At 41.0% G+C, this 21,356-nt stretch overlaps 2 protein-coding genes across 2 annotated transcripts; both read left to right on the forward strand.

Moving 5' to 3' along the window:
• Positions 1-4,851: 4,851 nt before the first annotated feature.
• Positions 4,852-7,002, forward strand: LOC114701719 (C-X-C motif chemokine 3-like). The gene is made up of 4 exons (XM_028881877.2): positions 4,852-5,152; positions 5,239-5,362; positions 5,481-5,564; positions 6,296-7,002. Exons 1-4 carry the CDS (start codon positions 5,068-5,070, stop codon positions 6,309-6,311), a joined length of 309 nt encoding a protein of 102 aa, XP_028737710.1. The 5' UTR covers positions 4,852-5,067; the 3' UTR covers positions 6,312-7,002.
• A 6,597-nt stretch (positions 7,003-13,599) lies between these two features.
• On the forward strand, positions 13,600-20,844 carry LOC119088661 (C-X-C motif chemokine 15-like). Its single transcript, XM_037209146.1, has 4 exons — positions 13,600-13,893; positions 14,506-14,635; positions 17,380-17,463; positions 18,914-20,844. Exons 1-4 carry the CDS (start codon positions 13,836-13,838, stop codon positions 19,014-19,016), a joined length of 375 nt encoding a protein of 124 aa, XP_037065041.1. The 5' UTR covers positions 13,600-13,835; the 3' UTR covers positions 19,017-20,844.
• Positions 20,845-21,356: the final 512 nt, after the last annotated feature.

Raw genomic sequence — 21,356 nt, forward strand, 5'->3', positions numbered from 1 at the left:
GGAACACACAGCCCTGAACAGGCTGTCTCCAACACATCCTTCACCTTAGGGCTAAGGGAACCCTGAAGAAGAGCAGGCAGAAAGAGTGGAAGGGAGAGGGGAAGGCCCTCTCAATCAACATGATCAAAGCTCATATGAACTCACAGAGACCGAGGCAGCATGCACAGGGCCTGCACCGATGTGTACCAGATCATTTGGGCCAATAGTATGCTTTAGAGTTTTTATGGGATTCCTGAGTGTGTGAGCGAGTGGATTTCTGCTTCTTGTGAATTCTTTGGGGCTCTTTTCCTTCTGTTTATTTTTTTTAATTCCAATGTGTTAGGTTTTGTTTTACCTTTATTATACTATATTATATGATTATTCTTTAGAAGCCTGTTTGCTTTCTAATGAGATACAGAGAGAAAGTGGGTCCTGGTGTGGGGGAAAGTGGGGGAGGAGTATACAAAGGGAAAACTGTAATCAGAATGTAGTATATGAGGGGAAAATCTATTTTTAACAATAGGAAATAATTGTAAATTAAATCAGATAGAAAGAAAAAGACAAGCTCTTTCACTTAAAGTGGTTGTATTTAAACTTGATGATTGGAACTATTAGAGCTGCCTTGTGAAAACTGCCATCCAGCCTATGGTGTCAATGGCTTTCTGGGAAGTGGAACAGAAAGACGAAAGATCAGTTCTTCATCACTGAACAGCAGCTCCTATTCCTGTGGACTCCTGTTTGTGAGGCAACAAATGTGCTATTGTTGTAGCTATTGTCCTTGTTATTTGAGACATCATCTCTCTGTGTATCCCAGGCCAGCCTAGAACTCATGATGGAGCTCAGGCTGACCTTTAGCCATGTGTTCCCCCTCAGCGTCCAGAGTACTGGGATTACAGGCACCGCCACACCAGCCCTTTACTCTCCTTTAAGACATTTCAAGTATAGATGTCTTTCCTATGCTCCGGAAACTTTTCTAATCAGTGCACCATGGGTCTAGACTACTAAACAAATACTAACTAGAATTTCTATACATATATATAATTATATGTTTGATATGTATTATAATCACACATATTATATATGTGAAATATACATAGTATATGTACATTTTATATTTCACATATATTATATATGTGACATTTAAAAAGGCAACATAGATATTTAGAGGTGATATCGATTAGATATAGATATAGAAAGAAGAGATGGATAGTATAATGGAAAAACTAAAAAGAAACAATAAAAATAACTCAAAATGTAAGGAGCAACGAGTCTAAAGAACTTGAATCAAGTATGACATTACGTACACAATCTTAAACAAGGTACTTGACCTCCTTAAGTCTTAGTTTTCTTATCTAAAAATGAAACAGAATGACCCCAGAATTTTTTAAGGACTAATAATAATGCATTAAGTAAGTTAAATAATAAAAGAATAACCAATAGTTATATAAATGTATTAAATAAAATATTAATGTAAATTAGATAGAAATGTGAGAGTAAAAGTTAAGAGAGATTAGAAAAAAATCCTGCCTTTCTGACTTTATAAAAAATAAACCATACTGCAACTACAATTAGAAAATAATGTGCCATACTTTTCCAGTTTCAAAGAACTATTTCCATAGTTTTGGCAAATTTCCCATTGAACCTCAGAAAACAGTGGTAATAGGGAGGGAGCCAAGGACAAACATATGCTCTTATTCATCAGTCAGTCATCGATCTTACAACCCTCAGATGTTTTCTCACTTCCCTTTCTGGGATACAAATTTTCATCCTCCTTTAACCTTTCTAGTTATTCTTGAGGGGTCTATTGAAAGACATCTGGGGCAGGGATTGTTTAGGGAGGAGGGAATGGTATGGGTAAGACAGAGAGGAGAGAGGGTTGGGGGAGAGGCTAATCTGAATGCATTGATACACAGATTTTATCACCAAACAACCAAGTTGGTTAATAAAAAGATTGTTAATTTTGTACATCCTTCCCAATAAGTAAGATAGCTATTTATTTACACTTTCTTTTTATAGACAAACTGAATGTAGAATGATGAAATAATTCAATGATTTATCTCTCTCATCACACACACACACACACACACACACACACACACACACACACACACAATCCATCTACATGCACCTTCCAGTAAAGTATACATGGCCATTTCTTTCAGAAATCCCTAAGCCCAATTTATTTTACTTTTTAAGTAAACCTTTGACTGATTATTTTAATTTAGAACTTTTCAACATTTTTAAGTATGGTGGTCGCATGCCTGTAATACCAGCATTTGAAAGAGTGATTCAGGAAGTCTATCACAAGTTCAAGATCATCCTAGACTACATAGAAAGTGCCAACCAAGTTGCAAATAGAGTTCCTGCTTCAATCAATAAATCGATCAACCAAACCATCCATCCATCCATCCACCAATCAATCAACTATATTTTTTTAAGTCTGCCATACTCATCATGGCTAGAGAACCTTCATGTTTCTACCTCCATTAGCACTTGGCGCTGTTTTGGTATCCTTTCTTTGAAGGACTGGAGTGATAGGGGAGGGTGTGAAAGGAAAATGGTGAAGACTACAGGGGTAAACATACTCTCCTTAGTGTGCTGCACCACACCACTCTGCAGCACACCTTCCCAGTCCTGACCAAACTTTGTCTGGTGGTGTTTTCACTCTGAGTACTGGTTATAATCAGGAATTTCTAATACTGGTATTGTGGCCTTGATATGAAAGTTCTGCATTAGGGTCTGCCCTGACGTCTTAAAGGCTCACTGTTGCTCCATCCTTAGGATGCTCTGTGCAGTTACTGAGAATTAGGGGCAGTGAATAAACAGTGTGAAGAAAACTTGGTAATATAGCTTTCTGTTAGATTTTGTTCTTCTTTCACGGAAGGAATTACAACATGTTGGGTCTGTGTTTAGGCAATATTGGACAAACTTGTGTCCTTCTGTTTACTTAACAAACATCTGTGAAGCATCATGCTGACTCTTTACAAATGTAGACTCACACCTCAGTCTCTCATCCACACTGGGGTAGGCATGGAGAGGCCTGACAAATTGCAAATGATGTGAGGTGACCTAGTCCAGGCAGAGTTCCATGCTCCATGGTGGGCTGAGGGCTCTGGTTTGTCCTGATTGTTCTGGGCTGTGTGGAACACTGTCCTGGAGAGGCAAGCCTCTAACACAGGGAATTAATTTCTCATTTCCCCACTCCTGTTATGTCTCTGTGAGAGAGGTTTAAGCCAATGTGACTCTTAAAACCTCTGTACCCTGAGACTGAATCTAAGTTTTCTAAAACTTATGGCCAAAAGTGATGCAGGCATTAAGTTGAAAGATCATGAAATAGACATGTCAATATTTTTAGAGAAAGATGGGCCAAACACCCAAGATTTGAAGACTTCAAGAGACTTGAAACAAATGAAACAGGATTTTAGGTGTGATTTGTTTTCTATGTTACCTACACCAGGTTTTTCTGCTCCAAGGACAAAGGCACTACATACTGAGTACCTGCTAGGTGCTGTATGCTGAGTACCTACTGGGTGCTGCATGCTGAGTACCTGTTAGGTGCCACATTCTGAGTACCCACTCCCCACTGTCCATGAGTTCTGCTTTCCAAAGAGACAGAGCCCACCCCACTTGCCCCTGAGCTTGGGCAGTGGTCCTGAACACTTCAAAGACCAACTCTGAAGCCCTTGTATTAGGAAAAGCAGATCTCCAGGCACTTTCAATTTCAGAAGTTCTAAGACTGCAGAGGGAAGGAGGAAGCTATGCAGATACACACAGAAAAAGAGGTCTTGTTACAGCCACACACCCCGCCCCTGAAATGAACACGGATTCAACTGTGGATGCTGATCTGTTTCCACCAAGTTGAAAAGATGCTGTAAATGTATTTGAAAAGATGAAACAGTGGAGCAAGGCAAGTGTCCTCTGAGGTTTGCAATGCTGGCTGAATTTTTGATAGAACCAATTTCAGCTGTATATGAAGTATGCAAAATTAAAAAAATATGGAAAGGCAAGATACCACAGGATCTTGTGTCTCCATGCAAGCTGCAGTTAATTCACAATAGGCAAGATACCGCAACAGCTAGGTGCCTATCAACAAATGAGTAGATAAGGAAAACGTGGTGTGTGTACCTAGTGGGGTTTTAGTCTGACCTAAAGAATGAAATGATCATTTACTGGAAAGTGTATGGAACTGGAGAACACGCCAAGGGAAGGCAGCCAGTTTCAGAAAGACAAATATTGCGTGTTTTCTCCCATATGAGGACCTAGATTTCTGTATATATGCATATAAGACATAAAGAGGGGAAATAAGGGACCAGCTGGGAGCAAGGGTGGGGGGTAGTAATAGAGGAGGGCAGTGAGGGTGGTGAATATGAGGGAATACGAGTGTGTGTGTGTGTGTGTGTGTGTGTGTGTGTGTGTGTGGCTGTGTGTGTGTGTGTAAATGTCAAGATAAAACAAATCACTGGGTGTCCAACTAATATTTTGCCTTTGGAACCTCACCTAAAAAATAATTAAGGACAGAGACAGGAAGCATGTATACATAAGACGACCAGGTAGAAACCTCAGTTCTCCCAGCTCTTCCTGAACAGCAAATCCTTCAGCCCCAAACCCTCACAAAGCTGTTTTTCTCTTTTGGCCTCTCGCCACCCAGTGGCGGATTTATTTCTACCTTCAACCTCAGCTCTAAATTCTCTCTTGCTCCGATGCTTTGGAGTCCGTGTGCACAAAGGTCGCATCACAGGTGGTCCCTCCATTTCCGGGAACACTCGCTGTCGTTTGCAGGGTTTAGGGAGGGCTTGAGGCAGGACTCGAACATCCCAGGCTCCCCAGTGGGCAAGCAGGGCTGAAGGGAGAGGCTAGTAGCACGCGCGTGTCCCCAACACACTCATCCCTCGAGCATAGGGGTGTGGCTCTGTCTTTTTTTCTGACACCCAGACCTGAAGCTCCAGGAATTTCCCCAGCCCGGGGTTCGGGCTTTTCCAGCCACCATGAATAAAAGGGGCTCACAGGGGCCTCGAGCCCCATTCGCACCACAGAGTCTCCAGCCAACTCCTGCGCTCCAGACTCCAACCACACTCCTTTCTCAGCGCCATGGCCCCAGCCACCCGTCCACTCCTCTGCGCCGCCGCTCTGATGCTGCTGCTGCTGCTGCTGGCCACCAGCCGCCAGGCTACAGGTGGGACCCGCGGCTGCCATCCCTGGAGGAGCCTCAGGTGGGCGCAGCCGCCCACAGCCCCGCTGACCCAGTGTCTTTTCCCATAGGGACGGTTGTGGCCAGTGAGCTGCGCTGTCAGTGCCTGAGGACCCAAGAAAGGATCGATTTCCAGGACATCCAGAGCTTGAAGGTGACGCCCCCAGGACCCCACTGCACCCAGACGGAAGTCATGTGAGTGTCTCCCCAGGCAACCTCTGCCGCTGCCAAGGTCGCCCAGACCCTCCTGCTGCCCCCATGCTCACCCCAGTGAGACCTCAGGTCTTATAAGGGTCCTCCTTTCTCTCTGCAGAGCCATTCGTAAGGATGGTCAGGAAGTTTGCCTCAACCCTGAAGCCCCCTTGGTTCAGAGGATCATCCAAAAGATACTGAAGACGTGAGTGATGTTTTGTTTGCACTCTGTGAGCCCCATAGGAGTCCTGATGTCTGACTCCTGAACATTAACTACACCAGGGAAAGTCACAGAACTACAATCGTGCTTATTATTTTTACAATTAAAATAATCCTTCTGATAATTAGTCTTTTGTGGTGCCAGAAAGATTTTTCCAGGATCCTTGATCCCCGCCTGGAGCCTATCCCTGTTGTATAAGAGTAGATAGTACTGCTTTTTAAAAATCCTCATCTCCCCCAGGCTCGCACATCCAGTTTATTCTGAAAAGTGGGTCTGTGGTGTTCGGAAACAGGATTCTAATATTTAGTGAGGAAAAGCAGGAATTTTGCAGTGGCTCAGAAATATATATATATACATATATATGTATATATATACATATATATGTGTGTATATATATATATATATTTCCACCAAATCCTATTATCCATCTATTTCAGGAAAATTTAGCTTGAGACTTAATAAAAATGAAAAATAATAGTAGTTTGTGAGCTAACTGAGACCTGGTATGACAGACAAACAACAACTGTAGCTTTTTGAGACCCCAGATTCCCACTCCACCTCCATCCTGAAGGAGCGCATCTACTAGGGCTGAGGTGTCTGCTCTACAGCACAGCCCCACCACAGGCAGAGGCCACTGGGCTCAGGCTGTACTCAGAAAACCCAGGAGAAAGAAAAATTCTGTGCACCTACTAAGGATATCCGTTTTCTCATGACAGCGTCAGGTCCAGCTGAGCCAGGAAAGGAGGAAGCCCCTGATCCTGATGAAGGACCTGCCTTCTAAAGCAAAGAGGAAAAAATTGATCCTTCCAAAGACCGTCGGGATGAGACTTCTCCTGCTTGCTTTGAACAACTCCCGAGAGTCCATATTTATTTATTTTCCCCAAAGTGTATGTTGTTAATATTTTATATGTAAAATAACTAAGGGTATAATTGAACTTGCAAGATGCCATCATGTTTACTGTTTATTTAATATCAAATGTAGGTTTCATCAATCCTCATTCTTAACTTGAAGGTTAAAGGTTTTCAGATTCTCCCAGGGAATTATATTCATATTTCTGAGGCAAGCATCCCATGCTGACCATTGTGATGATAGCTGGGGCAGTCAACAGGCAAAGGAGATCATTTAATGTAGGGAGAATATATGTGCACATCTACTTTTGTACTGATAAAAGACTATTAGTTGCTATTTATTGAAATGGCTTTACAGTGTCAGGATGAATGATCAACTTTGTGTTGAAGCTCCAAGAATTGTCATGTTCTCTATATTCCTTAGATATTTTAAGTGATTTTTGTAAGTCTCAATGACTACTTAATGCTTCTATGACTTAGAACTCAGAGGTTCAAATATTTATTGGTATTTTTACAAAGAATTTGAAAATAAAATATTTAAAAATAATCCTTGTTTTATTTCCTTGGAAGGCTATTGCTAGAGGTTAACCCAGAAACATCATTGTTTCTCAAGTTTTCTTCCTGCTTCTCAGGCATTCAGTTGGCTACAACAATAAATCACTGTAACTCATGGCTCTGCTCACTTGCTGGTGGCACTCATTCCCCACCTAAGAATGTATTTTTCCAGTACTGACACCTGGAGACTCCCCACCTTCCCAATTCTAATTCCAAGGCATCTGATACCCTCTTCTGGCCACCAAGGGCACCAGGCACTCACATGGCACACATGCAGGTTAAACAGCCATACAAACAAAATACATCTTTTTTTTTTAGAGAAAAAAGAAGTTCCTTGCTATTTTGCCACCCAAGTTTGTCCCTTTATGTACATTCTTGTAGCCAACTAAACGACCTAATTCCATTGCTTTTACTAAGTAATTTTTCTTTCTATTTTTAACTTTCTTTTTAGAATTTAATTTTTTTATTTTACATCCCAATGTCAGCCTCCCCTCCTCCTTTCCTCCCACTACCTTCCCACTCCCCTCCACTCCCCTCATCCACCCCTCCTCTGTTCAGAAAGGGGCAGGCCTCTCATGGGCATCAGCAAAGCATGGCATATCAAGTTGCCATAAGACTTCCCCCTGTATTCAGGCTGGGCAAGACAATCCAGCATGCGGAACAGGTTCCCAAAAGCCAGCCAACGCACTAGGGACAGCCCCTGCTCCCATTGCCAGGAGTGCCAAAAATAGACCAAGCTACACAACTGTCATATTTATACAGAGGGCCTAGGTCAGTCACATGCAGGCTCCCTAGTTGTTGGTTCAGACTCTGTGAGTTCCCATGAGCCACGCTAGCCATTTCTATGGGTTTTCCTGCCTCTGCCCCCCTCCTAGCTCCTACAACCCCTCTTCTCTCTCCTCAAGTTTTCAACATCCTTGCCAGAAGAACTTCCCAAGCTCAGCCCAATGTTTGGCCATGGGTCTTTGAATCTGCCTCCATCAGTCACTGGATGAAGGCTCTCCAGTGACAACCGGGGTAGTCAGCAATCTGATCACAGGGGATGGCCAGATAAATCTATGTATCTACTACTGCCGGGAGTGCAAAGTGATTTTTCTAACAACTGTTGACAATTTAATGGAATTGACAGTGAAATGGTGGCAAATTTGGTAATTTTTCCTTTGAGCTCAATTGTCTTACCAGAAGCAGAAAAAGTAAGTAGTCGAGTACTTTACTTTACAGAAGGGTCCGAGATTTGGGTTCAGCACTCTACCTTATTATGTGTGAAATGACTACCCATTTCAATGCTCTAATTCTTCATATCAATATATAGATTACTGATATATAGATACATTTGGTTTGACTATATTGGTACTCACCCCTCTTGGTGACATTTTTATAGACCTTGAAAGAAGGCCTTTGAGTGGCTTGTATACATCAATTCCCAGGATGGAAGCTGCACTCCAGTTTCTAAGGACAAAATTGTATGAAAAAGAAAACATCTCAGTAGTCTAAAGCTAAACTCCAAATTTGGAAATGGGAATCTTTTGTGTGTGCACCTGTGGAGTACATGCTTATTTCCTATTTAGGAACTTAGCAATCATTAGGAAATCCTGAATTTGGGTAAATGTCTCCCACAGAGGCAAGACGGCAGCACTGGCAGCCTGAGTATCTGAGAGCTTTCAACTTGTTCCAACCTGAATATATAAAGCCATGGGTAGCAAGAAACAAACTCTGTGGGCTTCCTCTCCAGACCTAAGGGTTGAAAGTTATAATAATCTATCTCCTACATTATTGATTACAAATAATTCAGGAAAGAAGAAGTTTGTAAAGCACACAAAATTAAAATGCACTGAAACCTGTCTAAAAGCTCCATAATGCTGGCATTCCCTCCCTAACTCCAAGTGAGTGGGCTCTGGAAAACATTGAGAAGAGGGAACCCAAGGGTTCAGTAAAGCCATAATTCATGCCTAAGACCCTCCAGCATTGGACCTTGCTCTGTAGGCTTCCATGTCCTTGTCAGTAGTAAACATAGGATGCAAGAAGGACAGAGGTCATCCTTAGGGTGGTTCAAACCAGGTTTCAAAGTGTCAGGTTGGCTTTGGAGTCAATTACAATCCTATCATAATCTTAGGCAACTTTCTTGATTTCAGTCAGCTTAATTTCCCTTTCTAAATAGTTCAGAAAGAACAAGAATGTGTCTTCTGAAATAAGAAGGAGGATAAATGTCAGTGTTCAAAAACTATGATTATTTGCTATTACTCCTCAGCCCAATTCCAAAGATATGTCTCAGTTTCCAATGGAATAGATATGAAAAATGTAGCTTCCCCATCCAATTTCCCCGAGACTTAGAAACTGCCATACTCTCCCTTCAAGAATGCTGAATGATTAAGAACTAGCACACAGGACATGTGAGGTGGTAGTCACTGGTTGAAGGTAACAGGAAATGAAAATGATGTAACAGCACAATTTCATGAGTCTGGCTACTGGAAACATCAATGGTGACATGGTTGGGGCTCCTGAGTAAGGCCTCCAAGAGAGAGAGAGAGAAAAATAAAGATGGCTGACACTATCCTGTCCTTAGGAGCTCTGCTTTGTGAATGCTCCAGAGGCACCGTCCTGGGACTCCCAGAAGTAACCAAAGAACCACGAGGGATGAGAGAGGTGGACAATCACAACCATACAATATGGCAACCCAGGAAAAGAAATGATGCCATTTCTCTGCCCATACAAAGAGTAAGACAAAGAGCCTGTCTACTAATCATCATCAATGTTCCCAAACTCAACAACTTTTCAACTTCATGTCTCTGCCCTCCTGGCTGAGGCTCCCTCATCTGAAGGAAGAGCAGACACGGTGCTGAACTCACAGACAGGAAAATCTGGGATGCAAGGCCCTCAAAAACATCCTTCAACCCCGCCCCTCCCAGGGTGAATGGCAGTTAGTAGATGAAGCCTGCATTCATTCTAGCCTTATGGTGTGTATATTTTGCTAAAGGCTGTTTACCTTTACTCCCGAATGACTTAAATGGAGGTACAATTGTGGGAAATGTTCTACAAGTTTTCCTGGTATAAAGACAAGAAGCATAGCTGCTCACCTTGCTACCTCATCATTGTGCTGTTTACTGTCTTTCTCTCTTCTCTCCCTCGACTTCTGCTTTCTCTCACTGGTTCTTCTTCTTGGGATAGAAATCTTTGTATCAGATTCTGCTTTCAAAGGAAACCATATTTGGATACTTGGGCTTCCCAGAAATTAGACTTCAAGGTAAAGACTTACGTATTGTTATTTTATTAATGAGTAGACTACCCTAGAACTGGGGGTTGGGGTTGGAGAGAGAATGTGATGTGAGTCAGGAAATCGGAAATCTGGCAGGAGATACACATTATAGTATGGCCAACATCACCAGGGTGGAACAGCACTCCATGGCCGGTTTCAGCTGAGCCATATAGGTCTCTTGGGGAGCCATTTGGAGTGTTGTATTCTTATTCTGCTGAAACTATAAAACCAATTTAAAACAAGATATTATTTACATTAATCTCATAAGTTGCCTAAGGAGCCAGATATTAGTCTTTGGCTTCCTTTTCCCTCCCTCTCTCCCTCCCTCCCTCTCTCCCTCCCTCCCTCTCTCCCTCCCTCCCTCTCTCCCTCCCTCCCTCCCTCCTTTCCTCCTTTCCTTCCTTCCTTCTTTCTTCCTTTTCTTTGTTTCTTTTCTCCTTTCTTATTGTTTTGGCTGCATTTAAAGCTGAAACCTGGACCAGGACACTTAGTCCCTAAAAGAAAGAAAGCAGGTTTACCAAGGCCATAGCCAGACTCAATTTCCCCAATAGGTTGGCATGTTACCAACATTTATCTTCCACTTCAAAACTCTTCAACATTTGCCTTTGAAAGTGAGAGATAGAGCCGGGCGGTGGTGGCGCACGCCTTTAATCCCAGCACTCGGGAGGCAGAGCCAGGCGGATCTCTGTGAGTTCGAGGCCAGCCTGGGCTACCAAGTGAGTTCCAGGAAAAGGCACAAAGCTACACAGAGAAACCCTGTCTCGAAAAACCAAAAAAAAAAAAAAAAAAAAAAAAAAAAGAAAGTGAGAGATAGTTAAAATCACTTCCATTGTCTTCAGTCATCATTAGAAAAAGAAATCAGACAGCTTAGAGAAGAGAAATAAATCAAATAAAACCCCAATATTTTGGCAGCCAGGTAGGAGTTTGGGTTCAATAATATAAAATTATCACGTGAACTCACTTCCTAAACTTTCCACTATTGCTTATAGTGCCAAGTTAGGGATGAAGCCTTTAATATATGGGCCTTTGAGGGAAATTCCAGATTTGAATCATAATAAACACAGATCCCCGTGGGTATAACATATTTTTTGTCTCTCTCGCTAAAGCAGGCTATGACATAATGACATTGAAATTAACTCAATTTTAATTCTCTTTCAAGACATAGTGTCTGCAAAAGTTCCTGATACATAATGAATGCTCAATGAGAATGAGCAAGAAAACTTTTTTATTATTTAAGCGAAGTTTGTCTTTGGACTATATCAGCCTTGTAGTGATCACATATTCTTTAGTTAAATGCTATAATATGTTATATCAAATGCAGAGGTCCTAAGCCCTAATACTTCAGAATGTGAACTTATTTGGATATTCAGTCTTTCAACAGGCAACCGATGAGACTGAGTGCTGTATATTGTAATGGAGAGACAGAGGGAAAATTAGAATAGGAGGATTAAATAGGGAGGGGTGTGGACAAGGAAGGTGAAGGGGAATACGGGGAGGGACAACTAACAGCAGCCATTTGAAAAACAACATAGAGACTTACTACTGTAGACACCACCTGCCTGCAAGGTGGACTGGTGAAATGGTGGCACAAATGTTGTGGGAATAACCAACCACTTTTTGGTTAGGTCTAAGGCCCACTCCACGAGCTAGAACCCAAGCACGGCACTACCCAAAGGGCCAAGAACCTGCGACTAGATAAATCATGAGCCCAGGAGAAAACCTACTACTATTCTTCTGCTAAAGGAGCAAAGCAATAAAACAATTCCTAATGACATATGCTATAGTCATATAGTGCCTTGCTTAATCCTCATTAGAGAAGCCTCTTCCTGAAGCAGATGGGAACTAACATAGAGACCCACAACTGGACAATGGGCAGAGAGTAGAAACGTTGGAGAACTCCATCCTTAATAAGACATTTTTTGTGAAAGCCCTCCTCTCAAAGCTCAGGGATCTATGTGGAAGAAGAGGCAAAGATTATAGAAGCCAGAGGTGATGAATGACTCCAAGGAAACAGTGTCTTCCAAACACAATAGGACAGATGCACATATGAGCCCACAGAGAATGTAGTAGCACACATAGGGCCTCCAGAGGTTCAAGCCAGATGAGGATCCCAGCTCTGAGAGGAGATGCAGCTTCCACCCCTAGCTGAGAGGCTTTCTATAGTTGATACATATCACTTTTCTCTAATGGAGTCTTAGTGGGCACATTAACCGTACTTTAGGGTAGGCCCCGTGCCCAGGAGCAGTTGGCCAACACAAAACTCAGTGGTATTTTTGCAGAGTTTTTGTCTCATTTTGTTTTTGGGCAGTTTTTTGTCTTATTAGTCTTTTGCTTATTTACTTTGATTTCTGTTTGTGTGGGGATCTGTGTTTGTGTACGTGTGTGTATGAGTGTGTGTGTGTGTGTGTGTGTGTGTGTGTGTGTGTGCACGCATGTATGGTTTCTTGGTTTTGCTTGTTTGCTTCTAAAGGGAAAAAGAAAAAAGAACATAAAGTTGGTTTGGTAGAGAGATGGGTAGGATCTATGAGGAACTGGGAGAGCATAAAAAGATGCTCAAAAATATTGTATGAATTTTTTCATTAAAAAAGAAGCAATTGAGTTAAAGTAGGTTAATAGGATGATCTCTAATCCAGCATATTAGCGTCCTTTAACGAAGGAGAACTTGGAGATAGACATTCATATAGAGAGAACACTGTTATTGTAAACAGGACAGCAACCACCAGCACACCAAGTAAAGATGCCTGGCATATATCCCTTCCTTATAGTACCAAAAAAGGACCAACCCAGTCCATACCTTAAGCTCAAACTTTCAGTCTCCAGGATTGTAAGGCAAAACATTGCTGCCATTTAGGCCACCTATTCTCTGGCTGTGGTAGCTCATGTTAGCGCGGATGTGTTACTGTTTGATTTGTATACACCAAAACAAGGAGCAGTCCGTTTTAGATCATTAAGATCAATTATAAAACTGCTTAAGGGGGAGGGGAGTAAAACTCATAGTCCTTTGCTACTTAAATGATCTCCAAGCCCAAGGAAACTTGTGCATTCAAAGTCCCAAATAACTGCAGTTTGCTATTCTTGATAGGATAAAATTTATTAGGTTATTTTAGTCTGGACTCCATTTGTAATTGATGGTGTAAATATGATTTCACCATGGTAAATTCTATTAAAACCTCAAATAGGACCATGCAAATATATACAAGAGCCAAAGGCAAATATTTGCTATGGGAAAGTATCTTAGTTCCCTTCTTTGTACAAAGGTGGATTTTGTAAAACAAAATTATTTACATTCTCATAACTCCATTCACTGACTACAATGACATCAATCTCCTTACATTTGCACAGTTTCGGCTCTAAAACATGAGAGGTTTGTATCTGTATGCATCAAGTTCACCTCAACCTGCTCCCAACCTCTCAACTGAACAAAGTGTGAAAACTAAGCCCAGCTTCAGTACTGGCTTGTGAAACGGGTAGCGTGTGCTACTTTTCCTTCTTCAGTGGGGAGAGTAGAAGAGGAGAGAGAGCTCCCAGGGCTGCAGACAGCATACAAAAGGCACCGTACTGATTTTACCATCCAGACCAGAGTCAAGCCACAGACAGACATGGCTGCTGAGGGCTGGCTGGCGTTCCTGCTCGTTGTCCTCAACCTAGGCAACCTTGGTAAGCTAAGGAGGCATTTTTATTTTCCATTTAGCTACTGGGGGAAAGTCTGAAGACATTTCAAATATAATGAAGTGGTTTGGGCTGATAAACAGATTGTAGAAATGGTCAAATGAAACCCTAAGAAGGTCTGCATTTAGATTGTGAAGTTCACAGAATTTCATGTAGTCATATTAAGTTAGGTGAAAGCATGCATTTGACTTGCTAGAAATAGCTGGCCCCAAGAACTGATGCTTTTCTTTTTCAGAGTTGATAACAGAAGAATTACTACAAAAAGATTTAGGATATTTACTTTAATTATTTCATGCTGATAGAATTTGCCACTCTTCAATTGGTAACATTTACACATAATCATTAAGGTTTGAGTTGCTTTACCATGGATACTGACTGTATTTACCTTTAAGCAATCTACTAGTCACCTAGTTTATTTGCAATTTTTTCAAACATAGTAGGTGCTTAACAAGTGTTTCCTTGCCGTAATAAGATCATAGGTCAGCCTCATGTATTTGCCTTGTGTGCTTTGCTGTCTTGGCTCCTAATTCAAAGTAAAGACTTGAACACTACAGACTCATTTGTTCTTGCTGAGAAGTTAACTACTCTTTTCCCCCACAGCTCATCCCTGTGACACTCAAGAGTTACGATGTCAGTGTATTCAGATGAGTTCTAATATCAATCTTCTTAAATTAATTAAAAATATCCAGGTGATACCTGAGAATATCTACTGTAGCCGAAAAGAAGTCATGTAAGTAGTAAAGATGGGAAGGAGGGTGGAAGCTCCTTCATGGAAGTTTTCTAACTGTCATCTCCTAACAGGATTGCTTAGTGGTTCTCAACATGTGGGTCATGACCTTTTGGGGGATCAAATGATCCTATCACAGAGTTCACTTAAGACCATTGGAAATCACTGATACTTACATTACAATTCATAACAGTAGCAAAATTTCAGTTATGAAGTAGCAACAAAAATAATTTTATGGCTGTGGGGGTCCCCACAACATGTGGAAGTGTATTAAAGGGCCCCAGCATTAGCAAGGTTGAGAAACACTGTGCTAGATAAAAAGACTGAAGACTATGGCTCTGGACAATATTATTCCCACACAGAATGGGAAAAGCATTTTTTACCCAATATTTACACTCTCATTTCTAAAAATGACATGTACTCTTTCCAGAAAAAAATAAACCAAACCGAACAACCAAACCACAAAACCAGAAGGCAGCTCTTAAATGGAGATGATAGTTAATTTCATAAACTCTGCTGAGTAGAATTAACTTTGAAGTCAATGAGTACTTAAAAACGAAGATACATAGTCATGGGCAAGGATGTAAGGATAGAGAACATCAGGAAATCTCTGCATTATACACTTGGATGTACCAGCACATATAATATGGCCTCATGACTCTAGTGAGAACTATTCTGGGGCATCAACCTTGTAGACTGTAGGAAATTCCTTCATTCTTTAGTCATAACTTTTGTTATATCTATCTATCTATCTATCTATCTATCTATCTATCTATCTATCTATCTATCTATCTATTTATCTATCATCTGTCTATCCATCATCTATCAATCAATCATCTATTTATCTATATCTATCTGTCATCTATCTATATCTATCTATCATCTGTCTATCTATCTAAATGTGTCTGCCTTAGTTGTTTATTGCTAGATAACATTATCATAATAGAGTGTGAAATAAATATGGTTATTATTTCACATTTTATAGTTCAGCATGCTGTGTGGCTGAGGTGGCTTCTCTGCTCACTGAGAAGAGTGAGTGGAAGAAAAGGAGAGAGAATCCACAGGGCTTTAGGAAGCCCATAAGAAGGCATTATAGCAGTACTGATCTTACCATTCAAACCAGAGTCAAGGCACAGACACACATGACTGCTTGCTGGTTTGTGAAGGATGGCAGCTAGTCAGAAGTTTCACCTGGAGGTTCTCTGAAGGGCTCTGCTTTCAACTCAGGCTGCTGGGAGAATTTAGCTCTTTGCTGATGCCCCCACATCCCTCCAGGCTGGTGATTCTCAACCTTCCTAATACAGAAAGCCTTTAATACAGTTCTTCATGTTGTGGTAACCCCAAACCATAAAATTGTTTTTGTTGCTACTTTATAACTGTAATTTTGGGACTGTTGTGAATCAGAATGTAAATATCTGATATGCAGGGTATCTGATATGTGACCCCCGTGAGTCATTTGGCCCCCAGGTTGAGAACCACAGTTCTAGACTGTTGGCCTGTGGTGATTTTTAATTCCTGGAGGCTATTTCCAGGTTGTTCCACTGAGTTCTTTGGATGTGCGATGGGAAAATCAGCCTCACACCAAATCAGTCTCCCTCTCCCAATCACATGTTCTCTTCCGCTATCAGTCAGAGAAAACTGCTCTGGCTGCCACACGAGATTCCTCCTCTTATTTTACGTTTTGAGGCAGGGGCTCTCTCTGTCTCTGTGTGCTTATTTTAAATGACCATGAGAGAGATAATGGTCTTGAACTCACCCTCCTGATTCATGGGGTTACAGGTGTGCACTACCACGCTTGATATAATACTTCAATGTTCTTAAACGCCTATCATTTACTTCAGCTTGCTTTAAATCTCAGAAACTCTCCCCAGTCACTATACACAATCTGATGCTGTTATAAAGGCTATGACAATAAAGTTTCACATTCCAGTTTTTGCTGCTTAGACTTAGCTTTTGTTTTGCATTTGTTGATTTCACCCTTTCACTTGGCCACCACGCTGTCTGGGAATAAAGGCAGTTTCATTTCCTCCTTTGAGAACCTTATAACGTTTACTTGTCTTTCAAGCTTTGTTGAGATAGCTGTCATGGGAGCAGGCTTTCTTGGCTTGCTTCTGTGTTTAAAGGGAATTATTTTCAAGTTTGTACCATTATGCATAATGCTTTGTGGCTGATTTTTTCTTATGCTGGTTAATTGTAAGAATTATATTGTTTTTCATTATTATAGAATTTTAAATTGTGTTATCTTTTAAACCCCTGAGATGTACATTTTGGCCCCGAATGCAGTAAAATGATCCAGCCTTATATGAGTAACTACCAAATGATCCTTAATACATTGGTAGAGCATTGCAGCTCTGTGAGCAGAACTAGCAGAATTCAAGCTCTCTCTGATCAATAATAAGAGAGCGTTAATTGGGGCCCAAAAATCTAACAAAATGGTGAACACGCTCAATAAAAGATATATAAATACGTGACTGACAAGCTTGTTAATCTGAGTTTGATCCCAGGAGCCCACACGGTGGCACATTCATGATATGCACAGGTAACTAAACTACAACTTTAAAAATTAGCTAGGCATACTGATAAGATTAAAAGTTCCATTCCACCAATATGATTAATACAGTTTGAAAAATCCGTGTGTTGATTTTAAGTATATGCATTCCATGTTGCAGATTATTATTGTGAGTGTACTTAACATACTATTAAATAAGCACAGTTGCTATTTTACCAAAAATGTTTTAATTTTATAGAGCCCTGCTGAAAAATGAGAAATTAATTTGTTTGGATCCTAAGGCTGAATGGGTGATGGCTCTTATCGAAAAGATTACACACAGGTAAAATTAAGGCCAAGAATCTTCATATTCATGTTCTCTCATTTTTATTTTAATGATGGATATATTTAGAAATATACACAGGTACATTGTAGATGACAACAAATCCACAATGAGATCAGAATATATGTAATCTAGACTCCCCTAAAGCAGCCCCAGACCAGCATCTCTGGTCTCCCCTCAGCCCTACTGAATCAGAAATGATGAGGTAGACCCCACCCGAAGATGATTTTAGCATCTCCGCATGACTCTATGGCACTCCCAAGGTTGAGAGTCACTAGTCTACACCTTCTATTGAAGGTGTCAGCAACTTGGCCTGTGTTATGAATAGCCTGATTGAATGTAAAGGTGATACAAAATTGTTATCATGTGCCTCATGCCAACTAAATAAGTAGACTATTGACCCATCTGCTGAAAGAAATTTTAAGAGGAAAGAATTGTGGGAGGAAAATATAACCATTTCTTTAATTTAAATTTAAGTTAATTTAAATTAAGCTTCAAATAGAATTTTTGAATCAATGACTTAAGATGGAATGATGATCAGTGAAGCAGGCAGCATGAAGATATTTGAATTAACTTCTGAAAAACAAAATAAAAGCAGGATTTTAAAGCTACAGTATGGTAAGTGGGGAGAGATGGTCACTCAGAACTAGTTTTATTTCCCAATCAAAAAAAAAAGAGCTTATGACCCACTCAGGGGCTACAGTCCTGGTTATGGCTCTGTTACTATGATAAAATACTGACCAAGTCAATCTGGGGGAGGAAGGGGTTTCTGGCTTACAGGTTATGTTCCATCATTGAGGGAAGCCAAGGCCAGAACTCAAGACAAGCGCCTGGAGACAGGAGCTGAAGCAGAGGCTGTGGAGGAAAGCTGTTACCAGCTTGCTCTGCATGGCTTGCACAGCCGTCTTTCTTATATAAGTCAGGACCACTTGCCCAGGAGTAGCACAGCTCCCAGGGAATCGGGTCCTCCCACATAAATTATTAATCAGGAGAACATCCTTGCAGACATGCCCACAGGCCAGTCTGATGGAAGCAATTCCTCAACTGAGGGTTTCTCTTCCTAGGTGACTCTAGTTTAAGTCAAGTTGAAAAAAACTAACCACCATGGTCACCTTGCTAGCCACAAGCCTGCTTGGGGACGACCAGATTCAGTGGTGAAAGTGTGGTTTGGTGTTCTAGATTTACCAGCTGTCACGGATGGTGTCATTCTGGACAATGCACGTAGCATCAGAGATTCATGCGCTTTAATTTTTTTCTAAGTTGATCTATCAGGGGAGCATAGATATGCATGCAAAATGGTTAGTTATGGCTGTTGTCAACTTTCCACTGATCAACCAAATGGACTTTATTTTATTTCTTAGCTTTTACATGTTTTTAGCGTGTGTTTTCTAAGGGGGAATAGATAATGCTGTGTATCTGTGTAGTTATATGTGCTTTGCTTGTATTTTAGGCCCCTTAATGAAGTACTACACCAGAAACTGCACATCCAATTCAATGAGGAACAAGAGCCCTCTGCATTTTCTTGGTTTGCACGTCCTCTAGATCTTTCTTGAAACACATCGGTGTGGTTTGAGGACTGAAATGAACTCCTCTTTCAACTCATTCTGGGGGCCTCTAGCTGCTTTTCTGACTTGCTTATGACAAGAGTGATTGGTATTGAGTTGATGAAACCATTATTGTGTAGGAAAATAAATCTTAAGTTTCACATCGTAGGTGGGGCATTTCTCCCTTGGGCTCAGTGCCTTTCTGGACTCTGCCTCTTCCACTGCTGGCCACTCTCTCTTTTAGTTTACTTGACTTTCTGGTGGATGCTCTCAGTTGACTACTTTCCTTCCCTCTCTATATTTTGATGTTACATTTAATGGCATCATGTGTCTTTTGCTGACAAACTATCCACATACTGCTTAATGTTTTGTGCTTCAAAGCCTTATTCCACTCTAGTATGGGATGTCACAGGGCAGCATCCCAGAGTAAAGCATGGCTCTTCATCTCCAGTGCCCCAGACTCAAACACTTCTTTCAAAGATTTTCATTCACCAGAAAAATCTGAAATAAAAATATATGTTAATCTAGGCTTGGTGGCACATGTACACAATATCAGCACTTGGGAAGTTAAGGCAAGAAGATCATGAATTCAAGGCTATCCTGGCTCACACAGTCAGTTACAGACTAACAGGCTATAGGGAATCTCTCTCTCTCTCTCTCTCTCTCTCTCTCTCTCTCTCTCTCTCTCTCTCTCTCTCTCTCTCTCACACACACACACACACACAGACACACACATACACATACACAGGTGAGTGGGTAACAAAGCAGCATTAATTGTATAATATAGTTAGTTTAAATTTTAAAAATTTACTTGTATGGTTTTAGTTTTTCTGTATGTCTGTTTGTTGGTGTGAACATGGGTGTGCAAAACCACAGGTGTCAGTCCTGGATTTCCACCTTGTTTGAAGCAAGGTCCCTCTGTTGTTTTCCACAGTGAATGCCAAGCTAGCTGGCCCATGACGCCCCAGGCACCGTCGTAGCACTGGGGCTACAGATGCTTGGCATCATGTGGGTTCTGGTAACTCTAGCTCAGGTCTTTGGACTTGAACAACAAACTCTATTGCTCACTGAGTCATCTGTCCAGATCAATAATTTGTTTTTAACTGAAGCGAACCTTCTAGCTAACATTGTTGAAGGCTATGGGCAGACTAAGTTAGAGCACTGTGGATGGGAACAATAGTAGGAAATGTAAGGCTTTCCACACTTACGATGACAACAAGGATGTCACTGCAGACAAGCGAGGCGCTGGGAAACACAGCTACAGCCATGACCATTTCACTTCTTCCTGCTAGAAATTTCTCATATTTAACACTAATAAATATTAAACAAACAAATATCCATTTTCTGGTTGACATTTCTGATGAAGGAGTGTGTTAACGGATGAATGATACTATCTTGGAGCCAAAACAAGAACTCTCGGTCAAGAGAGGACTATCTGTAGGCTCTGAAGCCTCTGGCTTTCTCTTGCCAACTCTTGTATGTTTGCCCTTGTCTGCTAACCTGAGACCTCTCATTTCCCCCACAGTCTTTCTGTTTTTCTGTTCTGCATGGAAAGTCACGCAGGTAACTCACTTGCTCTCCCTACAGTATAATTTTTAATTCCTAGAAAAGATATTATTGACCACGTCGGTTAATTTGTATGCATTGGTCCAACTACCTGTGGCTCAGTGCCTGTGGTGCCACGGTTCAAATGAGGCCATTTGTGGTCTCTCACTGCAGAACAAAGAAATAGTTCCCAGAGTCTAATGCTATATTGGGTATTTTCACTATGATCTGTATATCTGAGGGAAAAAATCAAAGACAGATACTAATAAAAAATATACTTCCTCAGAAGAAACTTTATTGTATGTTTTTAATGTAAGCATATACATGTGTTCATTTGTGTGTATGTGTTTGGATGCAGGTACATATTACGTATGGAGGTTGGGGGACAATCTTGTTTCTTAATCAGCACTTTTTTTTGAGACAGTGTCTTTCTTTGGAACTCACCAAGCAGTGGCTAGATTGGTTGGCTCAGGAAACTCAGAGGTTGATCTACCTGATTTCCCTGTGTCGAAGCTGTACCTATGAAAGCTCCTTTTTTGTGTGGTTTCTGAGGGGTCTTTATGGGTCTTTATGCTTGGAAAATGAGAACTTTTCTGACTGCATTATCTGTCCATCCCCAGAAGAAAATTTAGAGAGCTGTATTCAGAGAGATGAGATACATATATTGAAAAAGTACTAGATAAAAAGTGCAGGCTTGGATTCTGTGCTCCTTTATAGTTAGATGAAATTCTTTATACTCAGTTGTAAATGTGGAACATGGCAAAAAAAATTCCTGTCCCTTATGTAGTTTCTGAGATTAGATAC

The sequence above is a fragment of the Peromyscus leucopus genome, chromosome 10 (assembly GCF_004664715.2).
Source record: "Peromyscus leucopus breed LL Stock chromosome 10, UCI_PerLeu_2.1, whole genome shotgun sequence".
Classification (NCBI taxonomy): Eukaryota; Metazoa; Chordata; class Mammalia; order Rodentia; family Cricetidae; genus Peromyscus; species Peromyscus leucopus.